The following is a 20,166-nucleotide window of genomic DNA, read 5'->3' as shown; positions in this document are numbered from 1 at the left end:
GGGGCGGGCCTTGCGGGGGGCGGGGCGGGCGCGCAGGCGCAGTCCCGCCGCAGTGGCTCGCGCAGGCGCCGGCCGCTGGCTCGCTCACTCCGCCCGCCCGGTCCCGAAAGCTTCTCCGGGGGAGGCTGGAAGACCGGCGGCGAGGGAGCCGCGTGGGAACAGCGACGAAGGCCCGGAGCGCGGAGGCGGCGGCCCCGGCCGGGACTTGGGTCTGCCAGTCTGCTCGCCTCGTGCCCTGGAAAGCCTGCCCTGGGTCCGCGCTGGCTCTGGCCGGAAGGATAGCAATCAAGGGAACAGCAATACAATGGACATCAAAGCACAAATTGCTGCAAGGTTCTTACAGTGAAAAAGGTGGACAATAATAGACTATAAATAATGAGCTTTGTGATGTTTAATTCTTGTATTTTCAGCGACAGGATGCCACCAGAAGAGTGATGACACCTGTTGAATCTCCAATGACTCCAAAATAAATCCACGTTTAAAGGTTAAAGCAAAATTTATTCCAAAGCGTTTGAAAGAAGCAGGAACAAGAGAATTGTTAAAGGGCCACAGCCCCCACCCTCCTGTAGGCCAGATTCCCCCCCCTCCCCGGCCACTCAGAGGGGCTCCTCCGGCTGCCGCTGCGCCGCTGCAAGGAGACCGGGGGAGCGTTTTCTGGGCTGCCTTCACGCTTTAAAACGGGCTGCCTCCCTGCAGCCCCTCGGCAAACCTGGGAGCCCCCGCCCCTGCCGCCCGGGGCCGTGCCTCCTTCCGGCCAGACATCAAAGCACAAATTGCTGCAAGGTTCTTACAGTGAAAAAGATGGACAATAATAGACTATAAATAATGAGCTTTATGATGTTTAATTCTTGTATTTTCAACGACAGGATGCCATCAGAAGAGTGATGACACCAAGAGAAGGACGAACCTCTCGAGTGATCGTTCATTTCGAAGAGTTTCTTTTTCAAACAGATCTCAGTTCTGTAGTTTTTCTTAATATGACCAAACCACAATCCAATTCTTACACTCAACAACTAGAGCTGAAACAGAGTTGTTGAGTGTAAGAACTGCATTGTGGTTTGGTCATATTAAGAAAAACTACAGAACTGAGATCTGTTTGAAAAAGAAACTCTTCGAAATGAACGATCACTCGAGAGGTTCGTCCTTCTCTTGGTGTCATCACTCTTCTGATGGCATCCTGTCGTTGAAAATACAAGAATTAAACATCATAAAGCTCATTATTTATAGTCTATTATTGTCCATCTTTTTCACTGTAAGAACCTTGCAGCAATTTGTGCTTTGATGTCTGGCCGGAAGGAGGCACGGCCCCGGGCGGCAGGGGCGGGGGCTCCCAGGTTTGCCGAGGGGCTGCAGGGAGGCAGCCCGTTTTAAAGCGTGAAGGCAGCCCAGAAAACGCTCCCCCGGTCTCCTTGCAGCGGCGCAGCGGCAGCCGGAGGAGCCCCTCTGAGTGGCCGGGGAGGGGGGGGAATCTGGCCTACAGGAGGGTGGGGGCTGTGGCCCTTGTGCTCCGCGTTCAGCAGATGACCCCTCTCGCATCAGTTTCCGCTCGGGCTCCACCTGAGCCGTGGCAGGGGGTCCGATGGCGCCGGCCTAGTGACTTGTCCAGTCATCCGGGATACTATTTCATTTATTCAGCCTGAGGATGTGGACAGGATCCTTGGAGATTTGAGGCCTACCACCCGCTTGTGTAACCCTTGCCTTTTCTACTTACTTAAATCTGTCAGGATTGAGCCAACTTCAGAGGACGGCGGAAAGACAGGTGGGCCTGGCGGGATCTGGTCCATGGGGTCGCAAAGAGTCGGACTCGACTGAACAACAACAACAAAAATCTGTCAGGACGGGCTGGCTGACTAGATCAAAAGTAGTTAATGCCACGGGGGGCGGGGGGTACTCCAGCCATAAAACAGGTTTGCAGTGTGTCCACTTCTAAAGATGCCTACCCTGGACCCAGGAGATCTCAGTAACTATCATCCAGTCAGAAATATTCCATTCTTGAGCAAGGTGATTGAACAGGTGGTAGCTGGACAACTGCAAGCTTCACTGGGTGGCCTGAGCTGTACAGATCCTTTGCAGTCTGGTGTTAGGCCTGGTTAGGGGACTTGAATAAACTGGTCGCCCTGGAGGAGGACCTACATTGGGAGATGGACAGAGGTAGTATGACAAGGGCTACCTTCACACATCTCCCTTATAAATAAAAGCTGAATGGTGGTGGCACTTCTCTAGAACATTCCACACGCTCCAAAATCAGTTCGCTCTCTGATCTGTCGTTCAGAGGGTCTCCCTATCCACTGGCTGCTTTGCCTGAGTCCTGCCTCCAACATTCTAAACAGTTTGCTCTTCCTCTCCCCCCACAGCCAGTCAGAACACAGAGGTTATTTGCATATGCAGCCTCATTGGCCTTTGCCTCGGAACACAGAGGTCGTTTGCATATGCGACTTGATTGGCTTTTGCCTCTAACATTCTAAACAGTTTTGCTGTTCTGAGGTAATATGTGTCCAATCTCCAGGTGAGGGCTGGAGATCACTCAGAATTACAACTGCTTTCCAGACGGCAGAGATCAGTCCCCAGGGAGAAAATGGTGGGCTCTGTATCACTCCAGATACAAAGTTGCTTGCCCACTCCAGAACCGCTGATTTCAGGAGGGGTGTTGAAAGACCTGAGTCAAACCAAGGTGACAAGAGAGGAGGTCCTAAAACTGATAGACAACTTAAAAACTGATAAATCACCAGGCCCAGATGGCATACATCCGAGAGTTCTGAAAGAACTCAAATGTGAACTTCTGGATCTCCTTACAAAAATATGTAATCTTTCCTTAAAATCTGCCTCCATTCCTGAGGATTGGAAGGTAGCAAATGTCACTCCCATCTTTAAAAAGGGTTCCAGAGGAGATCCGGGAAATTACAGGCCAATCAGTCTGACGTCGATACCGGGTAAATTGGTGGAAACCATTATTAAGGAAAGAATTAGTAGGCACATAGATGAACAAAACCTATTGAGGCAGACTCAGCACGGTTTCTGTAAGGGAAGATCTTGTCTCACTAACCTGTTAGTGTTCTTTGAGGGGGTGAACAAACATGTGGACAAGGGGGATCCAATAGATATTATTTACCTTGACTTCCAGAAAGCTTTTGATAAAGTTCCTCATCAAAGGCTCCTAAGTAAGCTCAAAAATCATGGGATAGAAGGACAAGTCCTTTTATGGATCAAAAACTGGCTAGTTCATAGAAAACAGAGAGTGAGTGTAGGTGGGCAATTTTCTCAGTGGAGGGTGGTAAGCAGTGGGGTACCGCAGGGATCAGTACTTGGTCCACTGCTTTTTAACTTGTTCATTAATGATTTGGAGATGGGAGTAAGCAGTGAAGTGGCTAAATTTGCGGATGATACAAAGTTGTTCAGGGTGGTGAAAACCAGTGAGGATTGTGAGGCACTCCAAGGGGATCTGTCAAGGATGGGCGAGTGGGCGTCAACATGGCAAATGGGGTTCAATGTGGCCAAGTGCAAGGTGATGCACATTGGAGCCAAAAATCCTAAATATAAATACACATTGATGGGGTCTGAACTGGCAGAGACTGATCAAGAGAGAGATCTTGGAGTTGTAGTGGATAACTCACTGAAAATGTCGAGACAGTGTGTGACTGCAATAAAGAAGGCCAATGCTATGCTGGGGATTATTAGGAAGGGTATTGAAAACAGATCAGCCAATATCATAATGCCCCTATATAAATCAATGGTGAGACCTCATTTGGAATACTGTGTGCAGTTCTGGTCACCACACCTTAAAAAGGATATTATAGCTTTGGAAAAAGTGCAGAAAAGGGCAACTCGAATGATAAAAGGGTTGGAACACTTTCCCTATGAGGAACGGTTAAGGCGCTTAGGGCTCTTTAGCTTGGAGAAATGATGACTGAGGGGTGACATGATTGAGGTTTATAAGATTATGCATGGGAAAGAGCAGGTAGAGAAAGAGGTACTTTTCTCCCTTTCTCACAATACAAGAACTCGTGGGCACTCCATGAAACTGCAGAGTGGTCGGGTTAGAACGGATAAAAGGAAGTACTTCTTCACCCAAAGAGTGATTAACACATGGAATTCACTGCCACAGGAAGTGGTGGGTGCTACAAGCATGGACGGCTTCAAAAGGGAATTAGATAAGCATATGGAGCAGAGGTCCATCAGTGGCTATTAGCCACAAGGTATAGATAGGGGCTCTGGGGCAAGTGATGCTCTGCCTTCTGAGCAGGCCAGGACACCCGCCCAGAGACCCTTTCTAGAGGCCGTTGTATTTATTTCCATAACGGGCCTTTTTCCTAGTTTTTAATAATGCATATTCTCAATGCACTTTAGGAATCGTTTGCATCTGAATTTTCCTGTGCAAAACAAGAAAATCCATTTGCAAATAGTTCCTAGAGTGCATTACTCCACGCGTATGAAAGCCCTGTTCATTCTTCTGCGCCTCTTCGTGGCTTTTGACCATCGTATCCCTCTGAACTACCTTTCTGGGCTGGAATTGTAAGGCACCATTTAGTGGTTTCATAAGGTGGTTCCAGGGAACAGGCTGGCTTCAGGCCTAAACATACAGCGATGTCAGCAGTAAAGGTAAGACCTGGAAAAAAATCGGGATTTCAAAAAAAATCCCAGATCCCAATACCGGATCCAGGATTTTTTGGAAATCCTGAATTTTTTCAGGTCCAATAGACCCCAACTAAAACTTTCTGGATTATTGGTGTTTTTTTTTGCATACCCCTACTGCTGCCAACCTAGCAGTTCGAAAGCAAGAAATTGCAAGTAGATAAATAGGTATCACTTTGGTGGGAAGGTAACAGCATTCCGTGCGCCTTGGTGTTTAGTCATGCCGGCCACATGACCACGGAAATTTCTTCGGACAGTGCTGGCTCTTCGGCTTTGAAACGGAGATGAGCACCGCAACCCTAGAGTCGGATTCGACTGGCTTTCGAGCAAGGGAACCTTTACCTTTTACATATAGAGGATGGAGTGAAGTTGTTTCCCGTTGCCCCAGAAGGTTGGACCAGAACCAACGGGTTGAAATTACATCAGAGGAGTTTTTGACTAAACATTAATAAGAACTTCCCAGCAGTTAGAGCAGTTCCTCAGTGGAACAGGCTTCCTCAGGAGGTGGTGGGCTCTGCTGATTCTATGAATTCAGGCAGATTGTGAGTGGGAGGGATGAGGCAGTGCTCGGCTTGTGGCCCTTTCTTATACACCCAGGGTAATGCCGATGGCTATTTTGGGGTCAGGATTCTTCCAGGCCAGATTGTCCCAGGGATTTTTTTTTATTATTTACACTTCCTCTGGGCACAGAGCGGGGGGTCACTGAATTTTCGTGCATTGTGCAAGGCGTTGAACACAATGGACTGCATTGTGCGGGGCATTAATTAAAACCCAGCATTAACCTACACATGCTCCTACTGAAAGGCACCCATCTTCCTATCCTGAGTGCTCAGTTGCTTCTGTTGACAGTAGCTGAGAGTTTGGAAAATAACCAGGTATTTCTTGGTTGCAACTGGATGCTGTTAGTTTTCAGGGGAAACTTTGTATGTTCACTACTGCAATCTGAATTTGGGTTCAGCCAAGGTGCAGGTGAAGTCAGGCAAGTTATGCTAACTAAAGTTCAACTTGGAGGTATAGTCCTGTGTGCAGAACACAAGAGAAGCCCTTTAATGGCTTACTATTAATAGTTTTTAATGCTATTTTTAATTATTTTTAATTTGTTGGCCACCTTGATCAGGTCTTTGAAAAGGGAACATAGAACTCTTCCAAATCAAGCAGAGACTGAACAGCTTCGTGAGCGACTCATTAGCAAGTGATGGAATATACGAAAGGAATCGTTCTGGCTATAAGCCCAAATTATGTTCTTGTGAATAAACAAACAAAATTACTTATATGAGCATTTTATTTTAAGAAAATTAAAATGAAATAACTATTACAAATCAGTGGAATTAAAAAGTTTCAAAATGATGCATTCAGGAAACTTGTCAAGTCTTTAATGTTTTTGTTTCTTTACTACACAAAAGGTGACTATACATCTTTCATCTTACCTTGTTCATATTAGAAAACTTGGGGGGAAATCAATTTTTCCGGCAAAGGAATACTTTAGACACACATCAATGCTTCCTAGGACAGAGAGCCAAATGAGAGCTTTGAACAAAGCTCTCAATAAATAACGAATCTTTTACTGCACCTTTTAAACAAGATGCAGACAGCATGACCAGCTAGCCCCAGCCAAATGAGAAAGGGGACCTCTAGGTAGCATTTGTAAGTTAAGAAAGGGTCAGGGTTGCAAACTTGCCCTGGATCAAGGTGTAAGGGCTGCATTCTAAAAAATTATAGCGTGTTAAATGCTACGGCAAGGCATTTTTTCAATACTCATTTCCAATATGTAAATCAAGTCTCTCCAAGAATCTTCCTTGCGGTTTTCATGGTGAATCTTCTGGTATCTCAGAGAATCTGTCTATAGACTTGAGGAGATCAGCTACGAGTTGCAGTCCTTCTGCCCCAGACAGCAGCTGCCTAGAAAAATGAGGCAGGTTATTATGAGCAAAACAGAGAGAAGCAACATGGACAAACCCTAGTGCCAAAAGCAAGGAAACGGCTACAGCTGCGATAGCAAAATGTTACATGTTATGTCCTTATACCCAACCTGCCTTTGTTTTCCTGTCTGGTTTCTTTCCAGAATGTTTTCAGGGTTGGGAACTCTGGCATGTGGTTCAGAATAAAGTATACATATATGAATATGCTTGTTGCAGCACAGAATGAAACACTAATCTTACCTTGAAGGTTTTCCCCTTCAGTTGACTGGAGGGTCTCCTTGTGAGGGCTACTCATGAATAGGGGTGTGCAAAAAAATTTTTTGGTCAAATTCGGATATATTGAACCTGATTTTTTTCGGGATTCCCGAAAAAACCCGAATACCTATACTGGTAAAGCATAGATATCCGAAATTTTTCGGAATTCCCAAAAAATTCAGGTCCATTATATTCAATGGGGCCATTGAAGTCAATAGCAAAAATCCTCTGGAAAGTTTGCAGGGGGCTGGGAGGGGGTTTGAGGTAGAGGCTCCAAATTTGGACCGTGGCTGCTCCAGCCTCTCCCCAAAAGACCCCCACAGTTTTGAGAAGATTGGACCGGGGGGTCAAATTCCAGGGGCATCCAAAGAGGGTGCCCCCAGTTCTCCATTGTTTCCTATGGGAAATTGGGGGTGGGGAAAAGGCAGGCAGCTCTCCCTGTAAGAGACTAAGTGAGGTGTGGTGGTGGTGTTTGCCAGGCCCAGCAGCAGAACCAGACCAATTCTGCCCCCCCTCACAACCTGTGCCAATGTGCCAGTCAGTGCCCAAAACCAACAGAACTTAGTTCAAACCAGAGAATCTCTGCAGCAGCAGCAGCCTACATTGACTGAGGCAGCATGTGTGCATTGCCACTAGCCAGGCCCAGCAGCAGAACCAGAGCAATCTCCCCCCCCGCCCAGGCAGGACCTGTGCAAGTGAGCAATCAGCTAGGGGTGTGCAATCCCCCACTCAGCATATTAACAGAGGCAAAGGAGGTCAGGGGAACCCAAATCAGAGTGGTTACCAACTCTCCAGGGGGCACCCAAAGACTAAGATACCCACTTCCCTGGGTTGGGGAATCATCCAGAGGGATCTCACTGTCCATCTAGGAAGGCGGTGTGAATCCAGTGAGTGGTGGCAGCAACTAAGGAAGGAAAATAGCCCCACCCCCACCGGACAGGGGCAGGCGAAAACATCCCGAGCCACAGAGCGGCTGGTTGCTCAGTCTCCCAGGGCTGAGGGTGGGTCCCCGTTCCCTACAATGCAGGACATTCACACAACTACCTCTCCCCCACACCCCCAAAGGACGCTCCTCCATGCCCAGAAGGTGGCTACTTGCCTAGCCTGGTTTGGAAATCCAAAGGTGCCCAGAGGCTGAAAAAGATTTGGGAGTTGGACCTCTCTTCAGGGGCCAGCAGCAGAACCAGTGCACGGTGGCCCCCACAACCTGTGCCAACCAGCCCTTGCAACAAATGACTCTCTCTCTGACATCTCTGCGGCCAGAGTCATGGAATCACAGAGTTGGAAAGGACCCCCAGGGTCATCTAGTCCAACCCACCACACATTCCCTAAACAGTGATTTGCCCAAAAACCATGGCTTGGTGTGAAAGCAGCCCACTTCGTCAGGTGCATGAAGTGTCACCTGTAGGTAGTAGACCAGAGAGAGAACTTAGGCCCCAGGCAGAAGAGGCCTAGTCTGTAACACCCCCCGGGGGAAAAAAACCCTCCAGAAGCCCAGAAAAAAATACAACACAACTCAACAAAAAAACTGCAGACAAGCAACAGAAAGAACCACAACAAAACTCAAAACCAAAAACGAGCCTAGACCCCAGGAAGGAGACCAGTAAACACCCCCCCAGGAGAAGCTGAAAGCCAATAAAGAAAAATCAAGCATAGAAAAAACAATTAAAATGCAAAACAAACAGGCAAAAACTAGAAGAACTCAGAACTAGAAGAACTCACTAACTCCCCCTCATAAGAAAACCCCCCCAACAAGGCAAGCCAAAGGAAAGCACACAGTAAAAAAAAAATTAAACACTGCAAAAAGAGAAACTAGAAGAACCCACCCCCCAAATAAAACCCAGAAAGAGGCCCAAGGCCCTAGAGGCCTACTCACACCACCCCCAGGCCCCAAAACACCAAAACAAAAATAATTTTTTTAAAAAACTGTGCTAATAAAGTAAACCAGGCTGATGTCTGCTCTCGATCCAAGGAGGTCCACGCAGGAGGGAGGAAAGCGGGCAGGCTGAAGGAGCAGGGCAGGGGCAGCAACAGAAGCCAGCCAGCCACACACAATCTCCTCCAAGCCAAGCCAGGCAGCTCTCTCTCATCACCAGCAACAGGAACACAGCACACAGGATCCAGGAACAGCACAGCAGCAATGGCATCAACCACCAGAGACTGTCTCCTTTTATGTTCTCCGGGCATACACAGAAGGATTTAAAAAAGAAACACCTTCTGTGATTGGCAGAGAGCAGATGCCAAAACCCTATTGGCCACCAGTACTCCTTCCCTGGGAAAGGAGCAAGCTAGTGGTTGGGCTGGCAGTGGCAACAACAGCCTTGCAAAAAGTTGCAAACTGCAATGCATTTGCAAATGCATTGCAGTGATTGGCTGTCTGAAGTTCCCTCTTTCCCCCTCCCTCCTGGAAACAGGAGCAAGAGGCAGGAAAGAGGGGGAAATGGCAGGAAAATGGGGTTTCCTGGTCCCCCAGTGGCCATTTTCGGCATTGCCAAAAAAAAGCCAAAACCTCCCCAATTTTTTCTGGGATTTTCCCCCGGAACTCAGAACAGGCTCAGGGACTGTTCGGCATCCAGAAAGCCGAAAAATCCTGAAAATAGGGGGTTTTGGGATTTTTTTCGGCTCGGAATTCCCGAATGCACACCCCTACTCTTGAACACATGAAGCTGTCTTATATTGAATCAGACCCCTGATCCATCACAGTCAGTACTGTCTACTCAGACCGGCAGCAGCTCTCCATGGTCTCAGGCAGAGGTCTTTCACATCACCTCCTACCTGAATCTTCCAAATGGAGATACCAGGGATTGAACCTGGGCCTTCTGCATGCCAAGCAGATGCTCTGCCACTGAGACCACCCACTCACTCTCATGGCTGGGCTGTGGTGAAGCTCTTGCAAAATCTTTCCCTTTGCAGCAGGATCCTAAAAACCTGTCTTGCAGCAGCATAGAAGAAACAGATGCACCACCTTCCTGATCTAAGGCCTGGTCCACGCATGCAGCACAAGAATTCTGAAGTGGCAAAATAAGCTGTACCTTTCCACACAGCAGGTGGGGATTGTTTCTGTAAACAGTTCCTGTAAAATCCAGCATTAACACTTCAGGGAGAAAGGATACAGCTTACCCCTTTACACACTGTGCTAGTTTCCCACTAAACATGCAATAATAATTGTCATGAACTTTGAAAAATGAAATCCCTTGCAAACTGAAATGGTGTGTTCCATTCGCTCTCTGCCACCTCATTCTGCTGCATGGGTTTGCTAGGACTTAGTTTCTAAGGGCTGTGCCCAAAAAGGTGCAAGATGTAGCTGGATAAATACAATCTCTCATTCTTTCTGAAGGTACACAATGGAACCTGGAGTAAGGGTTCTCTGTTCCCAATAATATCCTGGCCACAGCCAGGATGCATTGTAATATCTAAAGACACGGAATAGGAGGCCTAGGAAGCTGCCTTACAGATCTCTTACATCTGGGCATTTGCAGAAAAGACTGCAGAGGTTGCTATGCCTCCATAGAGTGGGTTGTAACCCCTGAAAGGACTGAAAGATGCTTGTGCGCCCTTGCAGTACAGGTTTTTATCTTCCTGCCAATTGTGGATTTGGAAACTACCCCATGAATGAAGGTGAAAGGACACAAAAAGGGCATTTGAGGACACACAGACTATAGCATGATGCAAATTTTAATGTCTCTGGGCATTCAATCTGTGCCATTCCTTTTCACAGAAATAATCTGTGAATCTTTTACTGATGTTCAAGCAGAATGACGGAACCACCTCTTGGTTTCCACACAAAGAGAATGAAGATGGGTGTCTGTTCATATCACCACTGAATTCCTGTGGCTGACGCAAAGTTTTGCTTACTCAGAGAATGCTGAGCTCTGATATCCTTCAGCCAAAGGCAACCTCGAAAGACAGAATCCAGAGGAATGGGTTCAATTGAATCTTTGCGGAGCACCTTGAGGATCTTCTGTAGATCCCACTGTATAGTAGGGAGGTTGACAAGGGATGCACCCTTGAGGTACTGGACATGATGTACGGAGGAAAAACCCTCCAAAATAGCAGTGGCCTGTTTTTCCGCAGGGTATTTGGACAAAGTCCTTGCTGGAAACAGCTGAAGAAACATGTCACTTTCCATTCAGAAATCCACATATTTGCATTAGAAGTGTCTTATAAATGCCTTCCATGACGCTTCATAGATCATGTCCGTCGAGGGTCTCCAGGAAGCCAGCACTGGTGACTGCTGAATATCCAAAGCTTTCCAAGACCCACCAGCCTCCAGGCAAAGAAGCAATGCCAGTCTGGACCCGAGTAAGGACATCATATGCTGTCAGAAGGATCCCTGGATGGTTGCTGTGGCTACGAGTCTTGAGAAGTATGACCTCTTGGCCAATATTACAAAATTTAGTTCCACTGTCTTCCAAGTGGCCTTGTTGAGAAACCCTTGCTGCAAAGAGAGTCACAGAGTAGTTGTTAAGCATGCCTCTGTGCCAGGGTGACTGAGTGCCTCTTTTCCCTTCTGTCTTTGACCTCAAAAGGATCTGGGAAGCTTCTTGTTGGGAGGAGAGGGGAAGAAATCCAGAACTGATTGTCTCAGATGTCTGGTGACTGCTTAGTAGAAGACCTTGGTTTAGAAACTGCTTCCCTAGATTCTGAGGATTAAACCAGCCATGTCTGGTGTTGAAATCTGCCACTGAAGTCATGAATTGAGATGGTTATGGTGTGGTGTTTGGCCAGTTCCCCAGTTGGAGGGCTTCTTGCAGAAGGGGCAGAGACCTCATTCTTCCCTGGTGGCTGCCACACACCTTTTACTGATGTTAGTTTAGATGAGGGGGTCTCATCCCTCCACCAGAAGTCTGAAGATACAGGTAAAGGCTGATGACCTAAAGTTCCAACCCAATCTCTGTTGTGGCTCAACCATTTGTCTGGTGCTAGGAGGCCAAGGCAATGAGCACCCAACATGGACTAGCTAGCTTACAGCCCCCCCACTAAGACGAGCTTTTATGCTTGCACGTTTTGACGCTTTACCATCTCCAGTCCTTTATGGTAGATTTGCAAATGTCCCCTAGCCTGAAAGGACCTGTCTATGTAGTAGCAGGAAAACAGAACTGATTACCCACATCTTGCTTAATTGTGAATTCTACAATAAAATACGGGATGTTCTAATCAGCTCCCTTTTGATCAATAGGCACAGCTGTCCAGAAGAGAGACTAGTATCTTCCTTCCATCAGATCACCGTCCTGACATCACCTTTGCAGTGGCAAGGTTCCTCTCTATTGCCATGAGGGTTAGAGAATATGAGGTTAAAGCTCTGGCAGGATGACTGTCTTTGTGTATTTAAAATCTGTGGTTCCTACGTTGTTGTTTTCTTTTTCAATCTATGCCAATAAAGGTTTGATTGATTGGCATAATTAGTCTAAACTACCCAAATGTTTTTAAAGGCAGGGAAGTCATGTGTTATATTAGCAGCTGACAGAGGAGGCCAAGGCTAATTTAAATCCTTACAACAGCTACCAAACTGCCACCATCTGACATTTTAGTGTACTTACTGAAAGTTTCAAAAAACCTACTTGATAGATGAATGAGACTTTGCTACGATAGCAAGAAGATTCTGCAAGGCAATATCCGCATTTTTTTTCATTACAGCCAGATTTGCCGAATGACTGGACTTCAAGGCTTCATTTTCCAGCTGGCAATTCTTCATTTGTCCCTTTAGGATTAAAAATGGAGGAAATCAATACGACTAAAAAGACTCTATTCTGGTACTTAATTACAACTGCGAGAATGATTTATGCACAATTTTGGAAAACAGAGAAAGTACCAGAAATTGAAGACTGGATACAAAAAGTTCTGTTCATGGCAGAAATGGATAAAATTACGAAAAAGTTGAATAACAAAGAAGATGATGTGTTTTTTCAAGAATGGAGTGACTTTAAAATATATTTGGAAAAGAACTGGGATGTGAAACAAAACTTAATATGTTTAGATCAATATTAAGTCAAATGATGTTATCTTAAGATTGTAATGATAAGAAAATGATATAATTGAGGATGTAAAGTAATGCGGAGTAGGGGGGGAAGCATTGCGGGAAGCCACTGGAGGGAGGGGAGGAAATGGGAATGGGGTAGACAATGGAATGGATGAAATGGTTTATTTCTATATGTTGAATTCCTAAGAAAATAAAATTTGTTTACCAAAAAAAAGGAAAGCGAAAGAGAAGTTGATTACATCAAAGCTCCATGCACAACTGGATGAAAAGTACAGGAAGTCTACATTCCAAAGGACACCTTTGAGTCTAGAAGCCAACAGTAATTTTGAACGTTGCTTACAGTGCAGTCCTAAGGACTTCCTACTTGGAAATCCAGTCTCCTTGAGTTCACTCAGACTTCTCTCCGTGCTCGCTCAGGACAGTGGCTTGAGTCGTTTTTGCCTTTTGAAACTTCAGGTCCCAGGGAACTAGGCCAGGCCACAGTGCAAATGCCCGCCCGTGGGACTTGTACATCGCATTTAAATGGGGATGCCAACGGTGCCTGTCAGCCATACAGCACCTTGTGTGAGTACCAAGTCCCACAGGGACTTACCCAATACCACATCTGAAGCAGGGTCCAGGATATGATCCATTGGCTACCCCCCTGCCACTGAACTTGCTACTAGTTTCCACAATCCTACGTTAGATTAGTACACCCCTGTTTTTAGAAAAGTGCAACTGCTGTGAACATCGTATTGTTTCCAGTTTCCTTGTTGAATATCCAGGCAAAAAAGTTCTCACTGTCTTCTGGTGAGATGCCAGTTTATAAGTCCCAGGACACTGAAGACATACAGAAAATCTTCCCCAGTCAACCCACAAAGCACTATAAACGGCTTGCAAGCAGTGTTCCCTCTAAGCTGTGGAGTCTTGTGAGCAAAATTTCTACTTTGTGAGCTGCTGGCATTAAAGTTATGAGCAAATGATTTGGCTACTGCATAAATTAGCTTGCTCTGGACTCATCCTCCCTGAGCTAAGACAAAAATCTGTGAGCTGGAGGCTAAAATTCTGTGAGCTAGCTCACACTAACTCAGCTTAGAGGGAACCCTGCTTGCAAGTGGGGGGTGCGGAACGGGGGGGAAGAAAACTTGGCAACTGCTTCTATAAAAAGCGCAGCTGCAGTGGCAGTTACACATAGCACTACACACAATGCAGTTGCACATGGAGAAGAGCCAGTGTATGTTGTGTTAAAGCATTGCACCAGGATCTGGGAGACCCACGTTCAGATCTCCACTCTGCCAAAGATGCTGGCTGGGTGACCTTGGGCCAGTCACTTTCTCTGAGCCTAACCTACTTCACAGGCTTGCTGTGAAAAATGCAGAGGGAGAGAAAGGTATAATCTGGGCTGCATCCCCACTGGGCAAAAAACCCCAGGGCATAATCTTAAACAATAAGCCGCTAATAGTAGTAATATCTAAAACAATACATTGGTTGAGAAATGGGAGTGCAATTGCAACTGCTATGCACCCTGAGCCAGTCTCCACAGTGACTGCTGAAGTGTCTGCAACAACCTCTGAAGCACCAGCTCCGGCACACCAGTCAGGGCTTAGCAGCTCACAGCTATTTATGGCACAGTGCTTCCTTCACCGTTGTAGCTTCTGCCCCAGCAGGAGGGGCAGAACTCATACCTGAAGTTGTGCATTTTCCCGCTTCAACTTTATGACACTATTCTCTGCCTTCACTGCCCGTTTCTGGAAAAGAAAATAGCAAGACAGTTTATTTGGCAGCTGTGAGGACTGGGCCAGATGAAATGGAACAAGCTGCAGAATGCAGCTAAGGAATGCAAGCAGTCAGGAGTAGGGATGTGTATTTAGCTCGTCCAAACCAAATGCACCCCCGAAAATGGCCCATTTGGACCCTTTTCAGGCTGCTGCAGGCCGATTTAGATTCTCTGATCTGAATCGGCTTGTTGCCGAATTGCCACCGAATTTCGGTGGCAATTCGGCCCCATTATATCCTATGGGCCATTGAAATCAATGGCGAAAACATAGGGTATATTCTGGGGGCTGGAGAAAAGGGGGTTTGAGGGAGAGGCTCCAAACTCGCAGGGTAGCTGCTGGGGCCTCTCCCCAAGATACCAACCAAGTTTGAAGAACATTGAATTAGGGGGTCCAATTCTATGGGCCCCCAAACAGGTTGCGCCTATCCCGGCCATTGTTCTCTATAGTGGGGAAAAAGTAACTTTTTCCCACCATAGAGAACAATGGAGGGGTTAGGGGCAACCTGTTTGAGGACCCTGCGAAACTGACATGCGAGTCTTACTGCCAGCCGAAATTGATTCTGCCCGATTTGGCCGAATCCGAATGGGCCAAATATTTATTTTTTTTTGCACACCCCTAGTCGAGAGCTATTCTGCCAGGGGAACCCGAGGTCTGGTGTGTTATAGTGGTTGAAGTGCAGGACTGGGATCTGGGAAATCCCCCAAATGAATTAATGGGAATTTTTATTTTACATTCAACCTACAAACAGTGCAACAATGGGATGTAAATTTTAGCCCTGGGATGTATGTTGCAGCCAAAGGTGCCTCCAGGTTGTAACTCTCCTTGTTGAGGTTGTGAATATGGGCAGCATCAGTGGCCCTTCTGGGGGCAGAAAGTCGGGATATAAATTTTGTAAAATAAAACTATGGAAATCCCTTCTCAGGAAAAATTAAAGCAAGCAGTACTGACCTAGGTGGACCAAATCCCCACGGATGCAAAGGCAACTTCGTGTGCCCATACTTGGGTGGGGGGAGGAGTGCCAACCCCCTCAGGGGAGGAGGGGTTACCACAAAAACAAGTGGAGGTGCTGGACATTTGCTTTTAGCACCGTTTTTAATACTTTCATTTCTGAACTATAATCTCTCGACTGATTCTTAAACTGTGATGAAAGTTTATGGGTGGCCCAGGAGGCAGATTAGGACTCAGGAGTGTAATGATTCTGCTACAGGAGATGGGGATAGAGAGGAGTTTCTTCCTTCCTTGGGGCAGTGTATTAATTCTCCGCAACGGACCCTGCATCTTCAGCAAAACTGTGCATTGCCCAGGAGACAGCAGCAAATATAGATCTGTGGGAGTTGATCCCTCAGCAGCTCCTCGTGTGTACAGGCACTGCTTCACACTACAGATGCAGCTCAACTCACAGTCATCAGCTGTAGGTTCTCTTCCACCTGCTGCACCATAGCTTCCAAGTCCCGGGCCTCCTTGGCTTCTTTTAGTTTGTGGTCCTGTACCATTCTTTCCAGTTCTTTTACCCTAGTTTAAAAGAAAGCAAAGAGTGTGCATTTGGCTGTGGGTGTTCTCTTCAACAAGCTTTTGTATTTTGGAGGATGTATCAGGCTTCTCTCATTGCTAAGCACATGTGAAGCCCCTTGAATACTCAGAAAGGCTAGGAAACCACAGGTATTGCCACAGCTACACTGGAGACATATTTTGTTGGACCTGTTTGAGAACATACCCGCATGTACTCGAAGGCAAGACTATATATTCCATTTGCGTGCAAATTACAGTCACATTCTATAATTTTTTTGCACAGACAACATGGTGGGGATTGTCTTATGTTCAGGATCATTTGAATAAACACAGTACCTGTTTGCCTGAGCTTCACAAACTGCTTGAAGGCAGCTGATCTTATTCTTCAACTTTGAACTGTCTTGTTTTAGCTACAAAAAAAGGAGCGAGAACACCCTCAACAGAAGTCTACCTCTGATCCGTATCACGTATGTGAGAACTGCTGGACAAAGCCCACCAGACAGAAACTAGGGATTGTGTAGTCCAGTATTCCATTTTCACTAATGGCTGATCAGACGCAGTTCACCTCAAAGCCTAGAGGCCCTATTTGGGTATCATGGCCAATAACCAACAATAGACCTATCTACCATACATCTGTCCAACCCCCTTTGAAATCCATCAGAGCTAGTAGCCATCATCACATCTTGAAGCAGTGAATTTGACAAATCAACTACCCATTTTGTAGCAGCAGAAAAAAGTAAGAGACTAGTAGCACCTTAAAGACTAACAAAATTTGTAGTAGGGTATGAGCTTTCATGAGTCACTGCTCACTTCTTCCATCCTGATCTATACCCATTTTGTGACACAGAACTTCCTTTTGTCAGTCCAGAATCTACTATCATGGTGACCCCAATTTCAAGTATTACAGGCAGAGAGTAAAGTTTCTATCCAGAAGATTTTGTAGATTCCTATCATGTTAAAACACCTAGATGCTTCAGCCTTACCTCAAACTACCTGTGTATACTGGCAGTACCCAAAACAATATGGTTAATCTGAGGCTAATTTAAAACTTCTAGTTCCCATATTTTAATGGACCATAACTGGTGAACATTCAACTAGCCAGGAGGTAGATTGGGGTTTAATTGATAGTGCCCATACGTTTTATGCTTTGTTTACAGTTGGGAAAACAAGAAATTTGTTTTGGAAAAAGAATGAAATCTGAAGTGCAGATTACTAGTTCTGCACCAGCCAAAGCTGCCAATTTTCACAGTCAACCCACAGCCTGGGCTGAAAATATAAGAGACACCAGCCTCTTAGCCAACTGGTTGTGAAAAACCAGGGATGACAAGAGAAGGGGGGGGGGTTTTCACTGTCCTTCCATTTCCTCATCTATTGCAAAGTTTAAAAGCAGTAGGAGGCTACAGAACACACCCAGAGGAATGGCTGGAAGGAGCCATTTTTAAGCTAGCTTGACTTCAGCCCTTGCCTAGCAGAAGATCACAGACAGGCATCTGGAGGAGTAAAACAATTTGCTACTGAGATTTCTGGCCATCACGGCTGGCTTGCAGAGAAACCCATTCTGGCCCTCTAGAGAAAAGGAAGGAAGGAAGTAAAAGAGTGTTGGCAATAAATCCTCTCACTTCTTCGTAGCTTGGCTGCAAAGGCTGATAAAAGCCATCTTCTACAGTCTCTTCATCAAGAGATAAGCTCTGGTCTCCTTTTCCAAGGGGGTCCTGTTGGTAACAGTCACTTTCTCTGAGCTGCCATGGTGAAGTAGTCAGGAGATCAGAGGAGTCACAGGAAAAAGAGTCAAAAGTGCTGCTGGGAACCCTGGCCAAGTGAGCCTCTTCCACAGCAGATGGCCGGTACGAGCCACTCCATCCATCCCCTTCGTCTTCCAGCAAAGAGCTTGTAGCTGTTGGGTCTGAGAAAAATAATTCCTGGCATTCCAAGCTCAGTCCTAACGATTTCGGGGATAAGGAATCATCGCCCAGCATTACAGAGCACCTGATGGACTCCTGAAGTGACAATAGAAAAAAGATCAGTCTTCATACTGGTATCGGATTTCATACCTTGTCACAAGCAACTTTACACTTTAATTGATAAGACTTTCTTTGCACACAGCCAAGAATGTATAATGTCTCCTTTTTATCCAATAGGGCAGTGTTGGCCTAAATCAGTGGCTCTCAGTATGTGGTTTGTGACTCAAAAGTGGGCTGTGAAACTCAAACATTTGAGAAGGGAAAAGAAACTCTGGGTCCTCTGATCCCCAACAGCCGAGGAATATTGGATTTATACTTTGCCCTTCACTCGGAGTGGCTTCCAATCTCCTTCCCTTCCCCTCCCCACAACAGACACCTTGTGAGGTAGGTGTGGCTGAGAGAGCTCCAAGAGAACTGTGACTGACCCAAGGCCACCCAGCTGGCTTCATGAGGAGTGGGGAAATCAAACCCGGTTCTCCAGATTAGAGTCCACCACTCTTAACCACTACAGCAAACTGGCTCTCAGGTGAAAAGGCAGTGGGCATTGCTTATGGCCCTGGTTACCAGACCCCCCTACTGCTGGCAACCTACAAGGCAAGCAATTCTTCCCCATCTGCACCCACAAGGGGCTCCACCTGCCCAAGTCCTTGCCAGACCTTTGCCTGAAGGCCAGTAAGGCCACAAGTGGTGCCACCCTTCTGTTGCCTGCAGGGGAGGATTCATAAAGGCTTCTCTTGAGGGAACACTCATCTTGCCAGTATTAAAAGGCATCTCCTCCACGCCTACCTACTCTTCCCCCCTTCCAGCCCAAAAGAGCAGGCTTCTCAGGACTGGAGGCCAAGCATGCCAGGGCACCGGCTACTCCACAAAGAAAACAAGCGGGCTTCACTTGCCTTGGGGTTGGCCATACTGCTGGCCCCAGGTCCACGCTGGCTCTGGCTCCGCACAAACTCCTTGAAGGAGAAGGGATTGGCCTCCTCGACAGCTCCATCTGAAAAGGAGGCGGCAGTGAGGTGTGGAGGTGCTCTGCACATGCCCAGAGGCAGGCAGGCAGACGGGGGGGTTGCAGACTGTCTCTCACGGGCCTGTCTGTTTCAAAGGAGCGCAAAAAGGGCACAGCAATCTAAATGAACAATGTTACAAAGAAATGCTGCCGTATGTTCATAAGTTTACAGAATTATGACAATAAACTGAAGACATTTCCATGATGTTTAAATCCCAATTGTCTTTTTTATTCCGTGGTTAAAGAAGTTGTGATTTTCTTGACAGCTATTCTTAGCCTTTCTGAAATACAGATTCCTTATAGTGGATTGCTTTGGAAAGAAAAAAGTCCAGCAAAACAGAATTTTGATAAAGACTGCGAAACGAACTCTGAAAACTCGAGATGTTCGTCATGCACTGATTAGATCTGTGGAATAAAGAAGACAATTGGGATTTAAACATCATGGAAATGTCTTCAGTTTATTGTCATAATTCTGTAAACTTATGAACATACAGCAGCATTCCTTTGTAACATGTTTCAAAGGAGCGAACAAAACGCGGCCCACTACTATCAAGCACTTATCCTCTGCCCCGCCCCCCGAAAGGCCTCAGGTGGACGCCCCCCCCTCCTCCTTCCCGGGGCTTCCTCTTCTCCCCCCGCCCCGGGAGGCCCGTGAAAACAGAGAGTGAGTATAAATGGGCAGTTCTCCCAGTGGAGGGGTGTAAGCAGTGGGGTACCACAGGGATCAGTACTTGGTCCACTGCTTTTTAACTTGTTCATTAATGATTTGGAGATGGGAGTAAGCAGTGAAGTGGCTAAATTTGCGGATGATACGAAGTTGTTCAGGGTGGTGAAAACCAGTGAGGATTGTGAGGCACTCCAAAGGGATCTGTCAAAGTTGGGCGAGTGGGCGTCAACATGGCAAATGGGGTTCAATGTGGCCAAGTGCAAGGTGATGCACATTGGAGCCAAAAATCCTAACTATAAATACACGTTGATGGGGTCTGAACTGGCAGAGACAGATCAAGAGAGAGATCTTGGAGTTGTAGTAGATAACTCACTGAAAATGTCGAGACAGTGTGTGACTGCAATAAAGAAGGCCAATGCTATGCTGGGGATTATTAGGAAGGGTATTGTAAACAGATCAGCCAATATCATAATGCCGCTATATAAA

At 46.5% G+C, this 20,166-nt stretch overlaps 2 protein-coding genes across 3 annotated transcripts in view; both read right to left on the bottom strand.

The window, feature by feature from the left end:
- Positions 1–926, bottom strand: part of SNAPC4 (small nuclear RNA activating complex polypeptide 4) — a 42,933-nt gene extending 42,007 nt beyond the window's left edge. The window contains exon 1 of the mRNA XM_015414178.1: positions 908–926. Coding sequence (XP_015269664.1) covers positions 908–926 — 19 coding nt within the window. The remainder of the gene's footprint in view (positions 1–907) is intronic.
- A 5,054-nt stretch (positions 927–5,980) lies between these two features.
- SDCCAG3 (serologically defined colon cancer antigen 3) lies at positions 5,981–19,306 on the bottom strand. 2 transcript variants are annotated; one of them, XM_015414197.1, is made up of 7 exons: positions 18,904–19,306; positions 17,669–18,046; positions 16,386–16,459; positions 15,941–16,052; positions 14,448–14,510; positions 12,365–12,504; positions 5,981–6,528 (listed from the first exon to the last, which is right to left on the bottom strand). In XM_015414197.1, exons 1-7 carry the CDS (start codon positions 19,042–19,044, stop codon positions 6,435–6,437), a joined length of 1,002 nt encoding a protein of 333 aa, XP_015269683.1. In that variant the 5' UTR covers positions 19,045–19,306; the 3' UTR covers positions 5,981–6,434. The 2 variants fall into 2 exon arrangements, with proteins under 2 accessions (XP_015269683.1, XP_015269686.1); XM_015414200.1 differs by lacking the exon at positions 12,365–12,504.
- Between the last annotated feature and the right edge of the window lie 860 nt (positions 19,307–20,166).

This window comes from Gekko japonicus, unplaced genomic scaffold (genome assembly GCF_001447785.1).
Source record: "Gekko japonicus isolate JY-2015 unplaced genomic scaffold, Gekko_japonicus_V1.1 scaffold9, whole genome shotgun sequence".
Classification (NCBI taxonomy): Eukaryota; Metazoa; Chordata; class Lepidosauria; order Squamata; family Gekkonidae; genus Gekko; species Gekko japonicus.
This window is presented reverse-complemented; position numbering and strand designations above follow the sequence as displayed.